Below are 19,243 nucleotides of genomic sequence, written 5' to 3'. Positions count from 1 at the left end.
GAAGAGGACTGGGAGAATGGTGTTATGGAGAAAGAATACTGAATTGCATCCGAAGAACACCATACCCACTGTGAAGCATGGGGGTGGAAACATCATGCTTTGGGGCTGTTTTTCTGCAAAGGGAACAGGACGACTGATCTGTGTAAAGAAAAGAATGAATGGGGCCATGTATCGAGAGATTTTGAGTGAAAATCTCCTTCCATCAGCAAGGGCATTGAACATGAGACGTGGCTGGGTCTTTTAGCATGACAATGATCCCAAACACACAGCCAGTGCAACAAATGAGTGGCTTCATAAGAAGCATTTCAAGGTTCTGGAGTGGCCTCGCCAGTCTCCAGATCTCAACCCCATAGAAAATCTGTGGAGCGAGTTGAAAGCCCGTGTTGCCTAACGACAGCCCCAGAACATCACTGCTCTAGAGGAGATCTGCATGGAGGAATGGGCCAAAATTTAAAGATCAAACAATGTAATTTTCTGGGTTTTTTTCCACGTTCTGTCTCTCATGTTTGAGGTTTACCCATGTTGACAACTACAGGCCTCTCTAATAATTTACAAGTGGGAGAGCTTGCACAATTTTGACTAAATACTTATTTGCCCCACTCTAGGTTTGGATTACGTCAACGTTTAGGAATAAAAATCTAGACGGGATCCTGTATTGTGGGATATAGACACCAAAAGATATTAATCGGTAACACTTTACTTGACGGCAGCATCATACAACTGTCATAAGACCAAATGAACCACCGTGAAGCTTTGAACTAATGCTTCATTGCTTCAAGAAGCTTCATTTGACCATCACTGCTCCCTTGAGGGAGACAGTCAACCTCTGCTGCCACCTGCTGTCAACACTGTTGTCGTCCAACATGCCTCCTAACATGCATTACAGCACTACAGATGTAAAAAAAAAAAAAAAAAAATCAAAATTCATGTTTTATGCTAATTATTTCTTCAGTTACTGTACTAGTTGTTTCATTATTTACTAGTTATGGTATTTGGTAACACATTATTTGACAGTGGCGCCATAAGACTGTCAGAAGACCAAGTGAACCACCATGAAGCTTTGAAGCAATTAGCTGCAAAGCTTCATTGCTTCAAGAAGCTTCATTTGACTATCACAGTTCTCTTGGGGGGAGACAGTCAACCTATGCTGCCACCTGCTGTTAACACTTGTCGTCCAACATGCCTCCGAGCATGCATTGCAGCGCCACAGATGTAAATAACATTCATGTTCTGTGCAAATTATTGCTTCGGTTACTGTTGCAGTTGTTTCATGAACTGCTAGTTATGGTATCTGGTAACACTTTATTTGACAGTCGCGCCATAAGACTGTTATTAGACAATCATAATCATGATATGACACTGTCATGAGCATCAATCAATGCTTATAACAGATTTAGTCAGTATTATCCGCACTGGACTATAAGCCGCAGCTGTCCTCACTGTATTATGGGATATTTACACCTAAATATATTAACCGGTAACATTTTACTTGACGGCGGCATCATACGACTGTCATAAGGCCAAATGAACCACCATGAAGCTTTAAACCAATTGGCTGCAAAGCTTCATTGCTTCAAAACACTTCATTTGGCCGTCACTGCTCCCTTTGTCCAATGACACTGTTATTTAATTTGAATTTATTATAATTGATTGATTTTATTAAGTTATTTTTCAGTATCAAATGATCAAACAATGTACCTTTTTTTTGTTTTGTTATATACAAAACAATGCTAATAAAGTTATATTTTATTTCAAGTTGATTTATATTACTTTTTTCCTTTAATATAAAAAAGGACAATGTTCAGCTGACGTGTACTTATAGTAATAATTTTAGAGACAAATGGTACAATTTATAGTGGCGGCAGAGAGTTGTGGGGGGGCTCGAAACGTTTACGTCTTCATGGGGGGCACTACAGAAAATTGAGAAGCGCCGCATTAGACAATCATAATTATGACATGACATTGTCATAAGCATTAATAAATGCTAATAACAGATGTCATGTAGTGTTTTCTGGCAAATTATCTCACTTTTGAATGGATGTAAAAGTTCCGATCTAGACATCAATGGAATTAGTAACATAATTTGCCGAAAGACACTTAATGACATCTGTCATAGCCATTCAGTAATGACCATGACAGTGTCATGTCATAATTATGACGGTCTTATGACAGTCTTATAAAACCACTGCCAAAGAAAGTGCTACCAAATACCATAACTAGCAATTAATGAAACGACTGGAACAATAACTGAAGAAATATTTAGCACAGAACATGAATTTTGATTGTTATTTACATCTGTAGCGCTGCAATGCATGCTAGGAGGCATGTTAGAAGACAACCGTCTTTACAGCAGGTGGCAGCTGAGGTTGACTGTCTCCATCAAGGGAGCAGGGATGGCCATATAAAGCTATGGAAGCAATGACGCTTTGTAGCCAATTGCTTCAAAGCTTCATGGTGGTTCATTTCGTCTGATGACAGTCTTATGATGGCGCGGCCAAATAAAGTGTTCTCGGTTAATATTGTTCATGTAAATATCCCATAATACAGTGAGGACAGCTGCAAGAAATAATTAGCACTGTAGCACTGCAATGCATGGTAGTAGGCATGTGTTACCTATTACCCCAAATAAATCAACAAATAAGCCGCACTGGACTTTTAGCCGCAGGATACAAAATGAAGAGAAAAAGTAGCAGGCTTACCGTCCGAAAATTACGGTATATTAAAATCTTTGGATATTAGCATTAAGAGGCCCTAAAACCTATGACATGATACATCTTGACATGATTTTTAAACCTGTCTTCCACTCGTGGGCCACGCTCAAGAACCTCACATATCCTTCCCGGTGGTTCTAAGCAACAATGTGCCGTCCCGTTCTTCCACGGTGAAGCCCAAGTCCTTGAGAGCAGAATAGTCAGCTTCGCCGCGGCGCTCAAACGTGGCTAGCACCTCCTGGTTCTTCGTGTTGTTTTCAAAGAGATTCCGAATGGCTAAAATAGACCACTGGCTGATGACTGGGAGTTGTAAATAAGGAGAAAAAATTGGATTTTTTTACTTCCAATCTTATAGAATTAGACTGTGTTGCAAGGATACATGGGTTGTTGCTGTCGATTCTGCAGTTGTCCAAAATGAGGGGGATGCCTTCCAGTTCTCTCACCTGAGGAAACATATTCAGGGAAAATTAACTCATTTTGACTTGTTGTATTGTTGGATACTATGCCATCTAGTGGGAACAGTGAATATGCAATAACTCATTTAACATGGCTGAATCCAGATGCTCCCTGTTAAGACCAACTACTGAGCTAATGTTTTTTTATGCATTCGTACTTTAGTTCATATGTATATTTAGCCATTTTATGTGGGAATATGTGTTTGAACAATTTGTTAAGAGTATTTAAAAAAAAAAAAAGTTAGCATTTTATAGCATTTAAGCTAGCGGACTTTTGCTATGTACGTTAGCCAATTGCTCTTTTGTTGTCGCCTACTTAGATCCACATTTATTAATTTTTTTAATACCGTTTGAGGCATAGCTCAGGTAATTTTTTTTTAAATTTTGTATTCACATTTAATGCTCTTTTGAAAGTGCAAACTTTGCAAGCCTATTTTTTAAATCTCTTAAAATGTATTCTGCAACGCATTAAATGTTCCTAATCAGATGACTTGATTATTTGAACTAACTAGTTGATAGATGAATCAAATAGGAAAATATTCGATAGCTGCAACAATACTTAGAACATATTGCTGTCTATCTAACAACTCATAGTATTGTACATATTGAAATGTTGCACTGCTAATGCCACAACATTGTCACATGCATCTCACCAAGTACCCTAATTTTCCGACAATAAACTGCTACTTTTTTCCCCTCATTTGGGTTAATAGAAAACACTTTTTTTGACGGCGTCATAAGACTGCCATGACACATGGCTCATGGCACTGTCATGTCATAGGTATGATGGTCATATGACAGTCTTATGGCGCCACTGTCAGATAAAGTGTTACCAAATACCATAACTAGCAATTAATGAAACAACTGGCACAGTAACTGAAGAAATAATGAGCACAGAACATGAATTTTGATTATTTACATCTGTTGCGCTGCAATGCATGCTAGGAGGCATGTGGAAAGACAACAGTGTTCACAGCAGGGTGGCAGAATTATGAGATGACACTATCATGGGCATTAATTAATGCGTATGAAGATGTCATTAAGTATCATCTGAGAAATAATGTCACCTACTCCATCCAAGTTACCAAGTCCACCAATTCATTAATGCTCATGGCAGTGTAATGTTATAATTATGATGGTCTTATGACAGTTTTATGGCACTACTGTCAAATAAAGTGTTACCAAATACCATAACTAGCAGTTAATGAAATAACTGGAACAGTAACTAAAGAACAGAACTAGGGCTGCGGCTATCGATTATTTTAGTAGTCGATTAATCGATGAACTAGTTAGTTCGATAATCGAGTAATCGGATAAGGAACATCGAAAATTAAAAACCTGAGCCGAGCCTCAAACAGTATAGAAAAATAAATAAAAATGAGGATTTAAGTCCAACAAAAGAACAATTGGCCAACTTACATAGCAAAAGTCTGCTAGCTTAAAAGCTATAAAATGTTAACTTTTTTTTATCTAAACAATCCTCTCAACAAATTGTTCAAACACATATTCCCACAAAAATGGCTAATTATCGCTATAAACTAAATTACGAAGTCATTATAAAACAACAGCTCAAAAAAAAAAAAAAAAAAAACTTAGCTTATGCTTGTCTTAACAGGGCGCAGCTGGATTCAGCCATGCGAAATAAGTTGTCATATTCACTGTCACCACTAGAGGGCAGTGTATCCACCCAAATCAGGAAAACGAAATGCAAACACTTTCATCACAAACCATTACAGCGCCAATTTATAATTCAACCAATACTCGAAGCAGCAAAATTTAATTCAAATCTTTTTTCTAAGTGAATTACTCGAGTTAATCGATTAATCGTTGCAGCTCTAAACAGAACATGAATTTTGATTGTTATTTACACCTGTAGTGCTGCAATGGATGCTAGGAAGCATGTTGGATGTCAACAGTAATGACAGCAGGTGGCAGCAAAGGTTGACTGTCTCCCCCAAGGGAGCAGAGATGGCAAAATGAAGCTTCTTGAAGCATTGAAGCTTTGCGGCCAATTGGTTCAAAGCTTTATTGTGGTCATTTTGGTCCAAAGTGTTGACAGCAGAGGTTGACTGTCTTCCCCAAAGGAGCAGTGATGGCAAATTGAAGCTTCTTGAAGCATTGAAGCTTTGTAGCCAACTAGTTCAAAGCTTCATGGTGGTTCATTTGGTCAACAGGGTTGACAGCAGAAGTTGACTGTCTCCCCTAAGGGTGCAGTGATGGCAAAATGAAGCTTCTTGAAGCATTGAAGCTTTGCAGCTAATTGGCTCAAAGCTTCATGGTGATTCATTTGGTCAACAGTGTTGACAGCAGAGGTCGACTGGCTCCCCCAAGGGAGCAGTGACGGTAAAATGAAGCTTCTTGAAGCATTGAAGCTTTGCAGCCAATTGGTTCAAAGCTTCATGGTGGTTCATTTGGTCAACAGTGTTGACAGCAGGTGGCAACAGAGGCTGACTGTCTCCCCCAAGGGAGCATTGATAGCAAAATGAAGCTTCTTGAAGCTTTGCAGCCAACTGGTTCAAAGCTTCATGGTGGTTCATTTGCCCTTTGTCTTATAATGCCGCCGTCAAATCCGTTTAATTAGGATAATGTAGATGCAATATTTCCACAGTCACATTGTTCTATTCATGTATTCTATTCCACGCGAGGCACAACCATTTGTTGGCAGTAATTGGTTTTTGCTGAATGAGACAAAAAAATTCCACGTGATTATTTGCAGGCAAACGATACCTACAAGGGAATACTGTTAGAATTAAAAAAACATAGTTGTGGCTTTTCCAGAGCCTGTCACAGCAGCATCATCTGCTTCTTATCATTTATTTGCGTCTATATACTCAATTATTGTATTTGCTTGCCGCTGACCTCCACTTGTCACAGCGGTTAGTCTCCAAATAGAGCGCCAGAACTAATAGTTTAAAAAAAAAAAGGCTATTGGTGTTGTCAAAAACAAGAACAAACGTTTTCCACTGCAGCAACCGGCCTTTCGCTTTACGCGCATCCAGTTCGGCACTTGGCGAGGACATCTTATGCTGCGATCTCTCCAGACGGTGAACAGAGTAAAATGTGGTTTACTGGAACTTACGTGGTGAAAACAGATACGGGGTGATTTCTGACCACTGACAGGCCGCAGATCAGCATCCATAAATATTACGGAGAGGCCAACTGAGGGTGTCCATCCCACAAGCATTCCATCAATCGCTTCCTATTAAATGGAACCGGGCCCTATACTGTGGCACGCACGGAGGCCAGCTCCTCCCTAGACCGCTGTAATATTTATCTTGACGTGACGAGTGAGATGTTGACAGCGAGCGATGGAGGCAAACTGATAAAATCGTGGAGAACACGCTTTGTCAAAACGGGAACACGCAGACTCGATCAACTCATTTCCTTTTCGCGGCCGGTCCGGCCGAGTTGGCGAACTATCGCACTGTAAAACAATAACGCGCCGACGAAAAAAATAAGCTGCAGGGTAAAAATCAATCGAGTTCGGGTCTCATATTTGAGGTAGGACGGATAAAACACGTGATCAATGCAAGTCACATGTTTTGTTTTTGCAGAGGATAAAGAATATATAATGCAGTGTTTTTGATTTTAATAGCGAAAATGTCTTGGTCTGTCTTGGTCTTGATCTAAGTACAACAAAACAACTGGCTGACTTGCATAGCGAAAGTCCGCTAGCTTAAATGCTATAAAATGCTAACATTCTTTTTTTTTTTTTTTTTTTTTTTTTTTTTTGACAATGCTTTTAACAAATCGTTCAAACATATATTCCGACAAACTACGGCTAAATATACAGTGGTATGAAAAATCTGAAGCTTTTGGACTTTCTCACATTTCTGCATAAAATCACCATCAAATGTAATCTTTGTCTAAATCGCACAGATGAAAAAACAGTGTCTGCTTTAACTGAAACCACCAAAACATTTATAGGATTTTTATAATTCAATGAGGATAACATGCAAACAATGTCAGAAGGGGGAAAATAAGTGAACCCTCTGCCTAAGGAGACTTAAAGAGCAATTGAAACAAATTTTTACCAAACACTTTAAGTCAGGGTAAGAACTGTCTTGATGAGAAGCAATGTCTGATGTGCATCATGGCTCGGTCAAAAGAGCTGTCTGAAGACCTGCGATCAAGGATTGTTGATTTGTGTAAAACTGGGAAAGGATACAAAACCATCTCTAAAATTCTGGATGTTCACCAATCAACAGTCAGAGAAGTTGTCTACAAATGGAAAAAGTTTGGCACTTGTCAGGGAAATTCAACTTTGAACTCCAAGACAAGTGTTACCTCGATAGCTCGATTAGAGAAATGAATACGACCCCAACCATGGATTGCTTTTCTTCGAAGGCTTTATGAACAAGAGCTCTCGGGTACAAACCGATGCGACACAGCCAGGAGCAGTGATCACCCAGAAAGTAGGAAGAAGTACAACAGAGGGTGGACATTTTTACTGTTGAAAGGGTGGTGCCGAAGCCCACCGTGATACTTACAAAGAAACGAAACTCATCATCTCACAAACCTGGGTATTTTTCCATACAAAAACATCTTTGAGCTGAGACCTTGAACACCGGTCCCGGCTAGAACGATGATAAGAAACCACAGTCCTCCCTTGTATTCATTCAGGGCATATTGAAAAACATAGGAACATAACAGTCCATATTTGGGCATATGGTGATACAGTCTACAATCGTCAAGGCCATGGGAAGGCACACTCAAACAGATTAACAATGACGCTCTATGCTACAATGTTCCCATGCAAGCAAACTAAACATATATATATATATATATATATATATAAAACAAAGGCATACAAAATATGAGAATATAATGGTTGTGTTTTAAGCATGAATAAAATTCTCTCACGGCACTGTTGCTTCTCTCCCGAGGAGTGGCCGTCCACCAAATATGACGCCAACAGTTCAGCGCAGAATACTCAGAGAGGTAAAAAAGAACCCGAGAGTGTCTGCTAAAGACTTACAGAAATCACTGGCACAGTCCACTTTCTCTGTACACACATCAACTATATGTATAACTATGGCCAAGTATGGTGTTCATAGGAGGACTCCACGGAGGAAGCCACTGTTGTCAAAAAAAAAAAAAAATTCATATTTGCTTGTTTAATTTTCGCAAAAAGGCACTTAGACATTGCACAGAAGTTTTGGCAAAATATTTTGTGGCCTGATGAAACCAAAGTTGAGTTGTTTGGGAGTAATACACAACGTTATGTGTGGAGGAAAAATGGAACAGCTCACCAACATAAACACCTCATCCCTACCGTGAAACATGGTGGAGGGAGCATCATGATTTGGGGCTGTTTTGCTGCCTCAGGGCCTGGACAACTTGCAATCATTAATGGAAGAATGAACTCAAAAGTTTATCAAGATGTTTTGCAGGGAAACCTGAGGCCATCTGTCAAACAGTTGAAGCTAAAAATGGCTGTAACAAGACAATGATCCAAAACACAGTAGGCAATCAACTTCAGAATCATTTCAGAAGTACAAAATACGCGTTCTGGAGAGGCCAGGTCAAAGTCCAGACTTGAACCCCATTGAGATGACCTAAAAACAAAGATTCATGCCAGACATCCCAAGAATCTGACTGAACTACAGCAGTTTTGTAGATAAGAATGGCCCAAGATTATTCCTGATCGATGTGCCAGATTGATCTGCAGCAACAGGAAGCGTCTGGTTGAAGTTATTGCTGCCAAAGGGGGGGGGGGCAGAAAATATTAAATGTGATGGTTCACTTACTTATTTTTCCCCTTCTGTCATTGTTTGCATGCTATCCTGATTAAAACATGAAAACCAAATAAATGTTTGGGTGGTTTTAGTTAAAGCAGACACTGTTTTTTCATCTGTGTGATTTTGACAAAGATCAGATCACATTTGATGGGGATTTTATGCAGAAATGTGAGAAATTGCAAAAGGTTCAGACACTTTTTTATACCACTCTATAAACTAAATTACGAAAGCTCAAACAAAATCTTACCCTATGTTGGTTTTAACAGGGAGCAGCTGCATTCAGCCATATTAAATGAGTTATGTCATACTTACTGTGGGTGTACCAATGTAGTTTTGTAGGAAATCTATAGGCGTGAATGGTTATTTTGTGCCATTGAAATGAATGGTGATTATGGCCATTTGAAATGAATGTTTTTTTGGCAAAAACCATCCAACTTTTGTGCCCCTTAGCTTCTTGAATTTATTTTACGTGTAAATGATGTGATTTTATAGCTTTTGCATGACATGCAAAGATTCCATCAATTAAATTCATTTATTTATTTTTTATTTCTATATTCAGTGTGCAACCTAATAAGACCAAGCAGATAAAAACTACCTTGTTCTGGTTATTTGTGTGGCTGTAGCACAAATTTGCGACGAGCCTGATGAGATGAGCTTTGAAGCTGATAACAGGAGACCCGCTGGACGACTGCTTATCCTCGTCGTCAAAATTTTGAGCGGGGCTGAAGATGTTCTTACTGCTCTTCCCGATGATGTGAACCTGCTTCAGGAGCTCTGATGGGAAACAGGAGAGAGACACTTAAAACTCAAAGGAATGCGAGAATCTGCTTTCCGTCATGACACCTTTACGACAGCCGCTCACGGGAGGTTGTTACCGCCGCGGTTTGATTTACCTACAGTGGTCGTCAAAAGGTCCGGATGGTCCTGCAGGAACATGAACTGTCCTTGGCGTGATGTCATTTCACACAGTAAATCGAGTAAACTGATCACTGTCAGTGCCTCCTGCAGGAGCTGCGGAAGATTGCAGTCCGGTATAATCAATAGCTCATGATTATGATTATATGAGAGTTCAAGATGTACCTCATCGTTAGAGGCAGAGCTGGAAGCAAGGCTCAGGACAGCTCCGCATCCTTTCTGAAAGGAGGAAGCGAGCAAGCCAGCCACGCCAGGAGGGATGCCGCAATCGAGTGATTCGTCGCCACATAGCTGGGCAGAAATCAACTCTAACAGGGTAAGTCTGAAAAAGAGAAAAACTCGTACAACCCGCCCACCAGGCTCAAAAAGAGTTGTTCGAATGACGTACCTTTCAGAGGGAGACATTGCAGAGAAGATGTTTTCAACCAACGATAAAGACTTCAAAAAATGTTGAGTCACAATAAGGACCCTGTTGAGTAAAATAGATTAATAGAGGTGCAACAATTACCGTAGTTTTCACACTATAAGGCGCACTTGTCTATAAGCCTCAGCTGTCCTCACTGTGTTATAGGATATGCGAACCATTTCCTCAGTTACTGTTCCAGTTGTTTCATTAATTGCTAGTTATGGTATTTGGTAACACGTTATTGTGGCTCCAAATGACTGTCATCAGGCTATCATAATTATGACATGACACTATCATGAACATTTACAGTGATGATGAAAAAAGTATCTGAACCTCTCACATTTCTGCATAAAATCACATTCAAATGTGATCTGATCTTTGTCAAAATCACACCGATGAAAAAAACAGTGTCTGCTTTAACTAAAACCACCCAAACATTTATAGGTTTGTATATTTTAATGAGGATAGTATGCAAACAATGACAGAAGGGGGAAAAATTAGTAAGTGAACGATCACATTTAATATTTTGTGGCCCCCACTTTGGCAACAATAACTTCAACCAGACTTTTCCTGTAGCTGCATATCAGTCTGGTATATCGATTAGGACTCAACTTGGCCCATTCTTCTCGACAAAACTGCTGTAGTTCAGTCAGATTCCTGGGATGTCTGGCATTAATCACTGTCTTTAGGTCATGCCACAGCATCTGAAGCCTGGACTTTAACTTGGCCACTCCAGAACGTGTATTTTGTTCTTCTGAAACCATTCTGAAGTCGATTTAGTTCTGTGCTTTGGATCATTGTCTTGTTGCAGCATCCATCTTTTTATTGCTTTAACTGTCTGACAGAAGGCCTCAGGTTTTACTGCAAAACATCCTGATAAACCTTTTAATTCATTCTCCCATTAAGGATTGCAAGTTGTCCAGGCCCTGAAGGAGCAAAACAGCCCCAAATCATGATGCTCCCTCCACCATGCTTCATGGTGGGGATGAGGTGTTGATGTTGGCGAGCTGTTCCATTTTTCCTCCACACATGACGTTGTGTGTTACTCCCAAACAATTTAACTTTGGTTTCATTTTTCCACAAAATATTTTGCCAAAACTTATGTGGGAGTCCAAGTGCCTTTTTTGCGAAAATTAAACGACTAACAAGTGTTTTTTTCAGACAGCAGTGGCTTCCTCCATGGAGTCATCCCATGAACACCATTCTTGGCCATAGTTTTACATATAGTTGATGCGTGCACAGACATATTGGACTGTGCCAGGGATTTCTGAAAGTCTTCAGCAGACACTGTATGGTTCTTTTTTTACCTTTCTGAGTATTCTGCGTTGAACTCTTGGCGTCATCTTTGGTGGACGGCCATTCCATGGGAGAGAAGCAACATTGCCAAACGCTATCCATTTGTGGACAACTTCTCTGATTGTCGATTGATGAACATCCAGACTTTTAGAGATGGTTGTGTATCCTTCCACAGCTTTATACAAATCGACAATCCTTGATCGCCAATCCTTCAGACAGCCTTTTTTGACCAAGCCATGATGCACATCAGACAATTTTTCTCATGAAGACATTTCTTACCAGGTGTGTGTTTCATGTTTTATGGTGGGCAGGGCAACTTTAAACCACTCATCAGTGATTGGGCACACAACTGATTTAAAATGTTTGGTAAAAATTTGTTTCAATTGCTCTTTAAGTTTCCTTAGGCAGAGGGTTCACTTACTTACCCCCCCCCCCCCCCCCCCCATCTTTCATTGTTTGCATTCTACCCTCGTTAAAATGTGAAAACCTATAAATGTTTGGGTGGTTTTAGTTAAAGCAGACACTGTATTTTCATCTGTGTGATTCTGACAAAAATCAGATCACATTTGATGGGGATTTTATGCAGAAATGTGAGAAATTCCAAAAGGTTCAGAAATTTTTCCATACCACAGTAGTTAGCGATTATGCTAATCAGTGTCCTAAGCGTCCGTTTGTATTGTGTTTTGGAGAAACATTTTGGCGTTTATTGTTGGATTGTAAAGTTGAAAGTACATTTCTTTTTATAAAGTAACCACACACACAAACCTATTCATAAACTGCCTAGAGTCTCAACACAAACTCCCATTCAAACTGTCATACAAGAGTGCGTGCTTTGAAATTGGATTTTGTCTTCATTGTAACTTACAACATGCCTAAAACAACTTCAAGTTAAACTGTAAAGGTAATTGAAAAGTGACATTGATACAATTACCGATTAGGCGTTTAATTAACTGGCCGATTAATCCATTATAAAAATAATCGTTAGTTGCAGCCGTATTAAAAACAAACTCCGCAATGAAGACTACTCTTACGTCCAATCCAGCTCGGGTTGAGTCCGGCAAAGTTCCACCACCTTTCGTGCTAGTTGGATGTTCTGCACCTCGGACATTTCTTCCACCTTTGAGTCATCCAGGCAGGTGTGGAGCACCATGGAAGCGTAGCTAACAGTCTTCTCGTCGTCAACGTTGAGAAGTTGCCTGTTCAAAATGTGGGGCAACCGTGCTTGTTATCATTTTTATACTTGTGTGTGACGCGATCCGGTCAACTTACAAGAGAAGCCCTGGAAAGCTTAGCCGCCAAATTTCATCTTTACATATTTGGTTCCCTACGGATAAATTCCCAAGAAACTGGATCCCACAACGCAGCGCTGTAATAGAATATGAAAATAATGCGTCATCTCAAGAGTTACGTTCCACACTGTAATATAATGACATTAAAAAGTTCTCAATGGCACCTAAACCAGGGTTTGTACTAGTGCTGCAATGGTTAATCGATTAACTTGAGTAATTCGATTAGAAAAAAAGATTCGAATTGAATTTTGCCGCTTTGAGTATTCGTTGAATTAAAGTGGCGTTGTAATGGTTTGTTTTGAAAGTGTTTGGATTTAGTTTTATTGACTTGTGTGGATACACTGCCCTCTAGTGGCAACAGTGAATATGAAATAACTCATTTCACATGGCTGAATCCAGCTGTACCATGTTAAGATCAACATAAGTTTTTGTTTAAGCTGATGTTTTTTGAATTCATTTGTAATTTTGTTCACATGTAAATTTAACCATTTTTTGTGGGAATATGTGTTTGAACCATTTGTTAAGAGCATTGAAAGAAAAAAATTGTTAGCATTTGATAGCATTTAAGCTAGCGGACTTTTGCTCTGTAAGTAAGCCAATTGTTCTTTTGTTGTACTTAGATCCTAATTTTTTTTTATTTTTTATGCCATTTGAGGCTCAGCTCAGGTATTTCAAAATTTTAAGTTCCTTATCCGATTATTCGATTATTCGAACTATCTAGTTCATCGATTTAATCAACTACTAAAATAAGTTCGTAATTCGGACATTTTCACAGCTGAATTCAAGCAGTTCGACCAGTTCATTCAGTAGGCGAGAAACAATATATCGAAAAAGTGATATATGGTTTTATTCTGTAGCCCAAAAAGTTACTGATATGCTCCCACCAAGAATCGATAAATCGTTTTAAAAAGGTTAAAAAAAAAATAAATAAATAAAAAAAAAAAAAAAGGACCAACATGACTAGGGCTGCAGCTATCGATTATTTTAGTAGTCGATTAAAAAATACATAACTAAATGAGGATCAAAGTACAATAAAAGAACAATTGGCTAACTTCCATAGCAAAATTCCGCGAGCTTGAATGCTATAATAAAATGCTAACTTTTTTTTATCTTACAATGCTCTTCACAAATGGTTTAAACACATATTCCAACAAAAAAACGGCTAAATGTACCTATAAACTAAATTACGAATGCATTAAAAACCATTAGCTCAACAAAAAACTTACCTGATGTTGGTCTTAACAGGGAGCAGCTGGATTCAGCCAAGTTGAATAAGTTATGTCATATTTGCTGTTGCCACTCGAGGGCAGTGTATCCACACAAATAAATAAAACTAAATGCAAACACTTTCCAAACAAACGATTAAAAATAATTGAGGATCTAAGTAGGCGGCAACAAAAAAGCAATTAGCTGACTTGCATAGCAAAAGTCATTTAGCTTAAATGCTATAAAATGCTAACATTTCTTTTAACAATACTCTTAACAAATCGTTCAAACACACATTCCCACAAAAAAGACTCAATATATATTTATAAATGAAATTACAAATGTATATAATAAACATTAGCTCAAACAAAAACTTGGCTTATGTTGGTCTTAACAGGGAGCATATGGATTCAGCCATGTGAAATGAGTTGTTTTTTTTCCACTGTCACCATTAGAGGGCACTGTATCCACTCAAATCAATCACACTAAATGCAAACACTTTCTTACTCGAGTTAATTGATGAATCATTTCACCACTAATTATAATATTGTCGACGTTAGCAACCTGGCTGCCATTGACGGCGCTAAAAATCCAATTCACTTTGACCAGATTAGACGTCTAGCACAGTCAATGGCACTGAAACCAGACCATTCTTTTGTGGGCATTTACAGGTCACCTCCTGTTCATTTTAAGGCATTTATAAGTTTCGTCCTGTTAATTTTAAATAATTTCCTATTCATTTAGGGACATTCTTGAGTCACTTCCTTTTCAGGAACCTTAAAATCAACAGGAAGTGACTCATAAATGTCCCAAAATTAATAGTACGTGACCAAAAAAATCAGAAGGAAATTGGTATAGTAATTTGTGGGTACAGATTACTAAACTGTGGGTACATATTATACTGGGTACATTTTATATTGGGTGCAGATTACTAAACTGTGGGTACAGATTACTAAATTGTGGGTACATATTATATTGCGAACAGATGATATTGGGTGCAGATAATCATTGAGTACAGATTAGTAATCTGTAGGTACATATCACTGAACTGTGGGTACAGTTTAGTTATCTGTGGGTACAGAATACTAAATTCTGGGTACATACTACTAAACTGTGGGTAGTTTACTATTTTGTGGGTACAGTTTTCGAAATTGTGGGGACAAATTATATTGCGTACAGATCACTAAATTGTGGGTACATATTACTAAATTGTGGATAGAGATTATATTGGGTAAAGGTTACTAAAATATGGGTACAGATTGCTAAATTGTGGGTACCTATTATATTGGGAAAAGATGATATTGGGTACAGATAATCATTGAGTACAGATTAGTAATCGGTGGGTACATATCACTAAACCATGTGTACAGTTAAATTATCTGTGGGTACAGAATACTGATTTCTGGTTACATATTACTAAACTGTAGGTACCGTTTAGTCATCTGTGAGTACAGTTTACTAAATTGTGGGTACATATTGTATTGGGTACAGATCACTAAATTGTGGGTACATATTACTAATTGAGGGTAGAGATTATATTGGGTAAAAATTACTAAACTGTGCGTACATATTACTAAATGGTGGGTACATATTATATTGCGAACAGATGATATTGGGTACAGATACTCAATGAGAACAGATTCATAATCTGTGGGTACATATCACTAAACCGTGTGTACAGTTAAAATATCTGTGCGTACAGAATACTAAATTCTGGGTAAATATTACTACACTGTGGGTAGTCTACTCATCTGTGGGTACAGTTTACTAAATTGTCGGTACATATTATATTGGGTACAGATCACTAAATTGTGGGTACATATTACAATACAGATTACAATGGGTAAAGATGACTAAATTGTGGGTACATATTATAATGGGAACAGATAATATTGGGTACAGATAATCACTAAGTGCAGATTATTAATCTGTTGGTACATATCACTAAACTTGGTAGTTAATCATCTGTGGGTACAGTTTATTAAATTAGGGGAACATATATTGGGTACCGATCACTAAATTGTGGGTACATATTAGGGCTGCAGCTATCGAATATTTTAGTAATCGAGTAATCGACTGAAAATTCTATCGATTAATCGAGTAATCGGATAAAACTTTTAGGTAAAGAGCAATTATAAATATACATGAGAAAAAAAGACATTTAATCCAATATTGAACCATTTTCAGTCAATCAATGTCTTTATTTTCGATGTACATTGTTGAAAACAGCCAACAATTGCATCTCAGATGTGACTAGAAAAAAAAAATCACTGCTTTAACTCAAAAAACTTCTAGATCTTATTAAAAAAAAAAAAAAAACATATTTCTTACCTAAAAATGTAATACGTTTGATAACACACATCACTTCAAAGCTACGTATTTTCCCACGTGTTTCAATTGAATTTCCATTTGTGTCAAGCTATTTTCAAGTTCTAGTAAAGTTTTAAGTTAGTCTAAACTGTAAGTACTGATAGGATTTTGAGTTTTTGCAGTGTTCAAAATAAATGTATGATACCTGCTGTATTGGAGCACATTAGGGATCAGTGCTACTTGATGTTTTATTCAGCAATAACTACTGAGCTAAAACTGACAGTTAGCTTTATTATGTTTTAATTTTACACCCTCATCCCAGTTAGCTTTATTATGTTTTAATTTTACACCCTCATCACTCTACAACGCTGTGTTTTTACAGATTAAACAAAGCCTGTATGTAAGACACATTAGCGGTCATAATCAATAGAAACCTAGCCCTCCGAAGGGCTAACGTTACGTAAGCGAGTGACAGTAACGTTATATTTATTAGCGCTGAGAAGTCAACTGCTTAAAGATGGCGGCTGTTTACTAACGCTGCCCGAGTCTGTCATTTCGCATCTAGTCCTAAATGCATGCAATATCTATGAGACAGATCAGACACTACCTGCTACCACACTAGGATCATGTGGGCGTAGTTTTTAGCAACGTCGGTGTAGTTTGTAGCGGCTGTCGGCTGCAGTAAGGTGTTTTTTTTTTTTATTGCTTCTTCCTCTACGCATCTGACGTCAGCGCGTTGTCCCGCATTAAAAGTAGTCTGGGCAAAACGTGATGCTTAGAGCTGGAAAAATTAAACGATTCCTCGAGGTGAATAAAATTACTCGGATCAGTTTTTAAACTCGAGTCACTTGCTCGAGTACTCATTTCAGCTCTAGTACATATTACTAAATTGTGGGTACATATTATATTGGGAACAGACGATACTGGGTACAGATAATCATTGAGTACAGATTAGTAATCCGTGGGTACATATCACTAAACTGTGGGTACAGTTAACTTATCTGTGGGTACAGAATACTAAATTCTGGGTACATATTACTAAACTGTAAGTAGTTTACTCATCTGTGGGGAGTTTACTAAATTGTGGGTACATATTATTTTGGGTACAGATTATATTGGATACAAATGACTAAACTGTGGGTAGAGTTTAGTAATCAGTGGGTACAGACCAGAGTACTAAATTGCAGGGACAGATTACTAAACTGTGGGTATAGATGAGCTATGAAAAATATTCTACCCTGGCACTTGGTGGGCTACATACAACGGTACTGGAAAAAATGGTCTTTAAAGTCCTCCAAAAGTGCTTGAATTTGGCCAGGAAATGTTGATTTTGAGTCACTTCCTACGCATTCTTGAGTCCCTATCTCTTCAGTTACCCAAAATCAACAGCAAGTGACCCAAAAGCAATAGGAAAAGGATTTGGATTTGCACCAAAATCAATCAGAAGGGACCTAAAATAATCAGGAAATGACCTGAAATTGCCCAAAATCATCAGAAGTTATGCTATATCAATGTAAAGTGATCTGGAATTGTCCTGAAAACAATAATCAACAGGAAATGTTGATTTTTTTTTTTTGTTTATTCGTTGTTTTGTAGTAATGTTGTATCACCATATCACAGTGATCCAGATCTACCCAGAGTTTCCCGCCCCTACCTTTTAATGACTTACGCTCAAAAACGCCTTCCCAACTTTTTGGATTTGCGTGAAGGAATCTCAAGAGCTGAACGGAAACATCAATAAAACCAAGCTCCCTAGAAGAAGAGAAATATGAATGCCACACAAGCACATGAATCATAAATATACGTTACCGGAGAAGGCTCTGGTTGCGAGAACTTTGCACACAGGAGTTTCTCAGAGCCCGGAAGCACTCAGCAGCGAATTGCAGTTGCAAAGCGACGGATTTTACGTCCTGATCGGTGCAAGTTTGGAGGTCACTGCTTAATCCAGAGAAGATCTTCAGAAGAGTAGAAAATGCTTCTACGTCCACAACATCCCTGTAGATTGAACAAAGCAGAATGCATTTCAATTTAACATACTCTTGTACGTTGACACAAGAGTTGAATTTGTCAGATTATCCCAGGCACAAAACATGCTTTTATAAAACATGGATTGTATTATATCACATAGGGACGTTGCATTTGTGACAAATAACTCATTATTGTATTAAAAACAAACTATAATATGATATAAGCTGCTATACAGTTGAATATTTAAGTAGAGTTAATTTGTATATGTGTTGCTTTCAATAAAGTTGAGTGTTACAGTTCAGCTAGCTTAGCAAAAAAAAGCTAATACCCCTCTTTTCGAGCTACGAAACAACAAAAACATTGTTCCCACCTGTAATTCTGGTCCCGTAACGCGGTTGTAAAAGTTTTAAGAATCTCCAAGTGTTCGGGGTGGCGTTTTTCATTCAAAATACGCGAAACCGAAGACGAAATGTCATCACGGTTTGTAGCAGCTGCCATGTTTTTACCACGGGGAAAAATAGGGAAGTAATTCTCAAATCTTATTGGCTTATTTAGACATGTGGGCGGGGTTAAAACATGTGCTTGTGTTTTCAAGCCAATTTCTACGGGGAAAAAAATGGAACGAATGTCTCTTTTAGTCACTTAACTTTGCTTTAATTAGACGTAATAAAGCGAAAATTACATCCACACCACTTTAATATTTCACATAAATCCAAAACTTGTATGTTTGTTAAGTTTTAAGTCGAGTGTGACTGTTTAGCTAGCTTAGCAAAAAGCTAAAAACCCCGTTTTCGAACTACGAAACAAAAAAATTCATTGCTCCTATCTATAATTCTGTCCCTGTACCGCGGTTTTAAACATTTTAAGAATCTCCAAGTGTTCGGTGTGGCTTTTTTATTCAAAATACGCGCTGCCGAAGAGGAAATATCATCACGTTTTGTAGCAG

At 38.2% G+C, this 19,243-nt stretch overlaps 1 protein-coding gene across 2 annotated transcripts; it reads right to left on the bottom strand.

Annotated features, from left to right (window-relative positions):
• Positions 1–2,453: 2,453 nt before the first annotated feature.
• Positions 2,454–19,229, bottom strand: atxn10 (ataxin 10). Of its 2 annotated transcripts, none has more exons than XM_057853909.1 (11): positions 18,668–19,229; positions 18,139–18,324; positions 17,984–18,081; positions 12,794–12,890; positions 12,556–12,720; positions 10,211–10,291; positions 9,988–10,144; positions 9,801–9,918; positions 9,503–9,681; positions 3,091–3,154; positions 2,454–3,011 (listed from the first exon to the last, which is right to left on the bottom strand). In XM_057853909.1, the coding sequence occupies exons 1-11, from the start codon at positions 18,793–18,795 to the stop codon at positions 2,827–2,829; spliced, it is 1,458 nt and encodes a 485-aa protein (XP_057709892.1). In that variant the 5' UTR covers positions 18,796–19,229; the 3' UTR covers positions 2,454–2,826. The 2 variants fall into 2 exon arrangements, with proteins under 2 accessions (XP_057709892.1, XP_057709893.1); XM_057853910.1 differs by having other exon boundaries at positions 2,455–3,011; positions 17,999–18,081; positions 18,668–19,225.
• Positions 19,230–19,243: the final 14 nt, after the last annotated feature.

This window comes from Corythoichthys intestinalis, chromosome 13 (assembly GCF_030265065.1).
Source record: "Corythoichthys intestinalis isolate RoL2023-P3 chromosome 13, ASM3026506v1, whole genome shotgun sequence".
NCBI classification, from domain to species: Eukaryota; Metazoa; Chordata; class Actinopteri; order Syngnathiformes; family Syngnathidae; genus Corythoichthys; species Corythoichthys intestinalis.
This window is presented reverse-complemented; position numbering and strand designations above follow the sequence as displayed.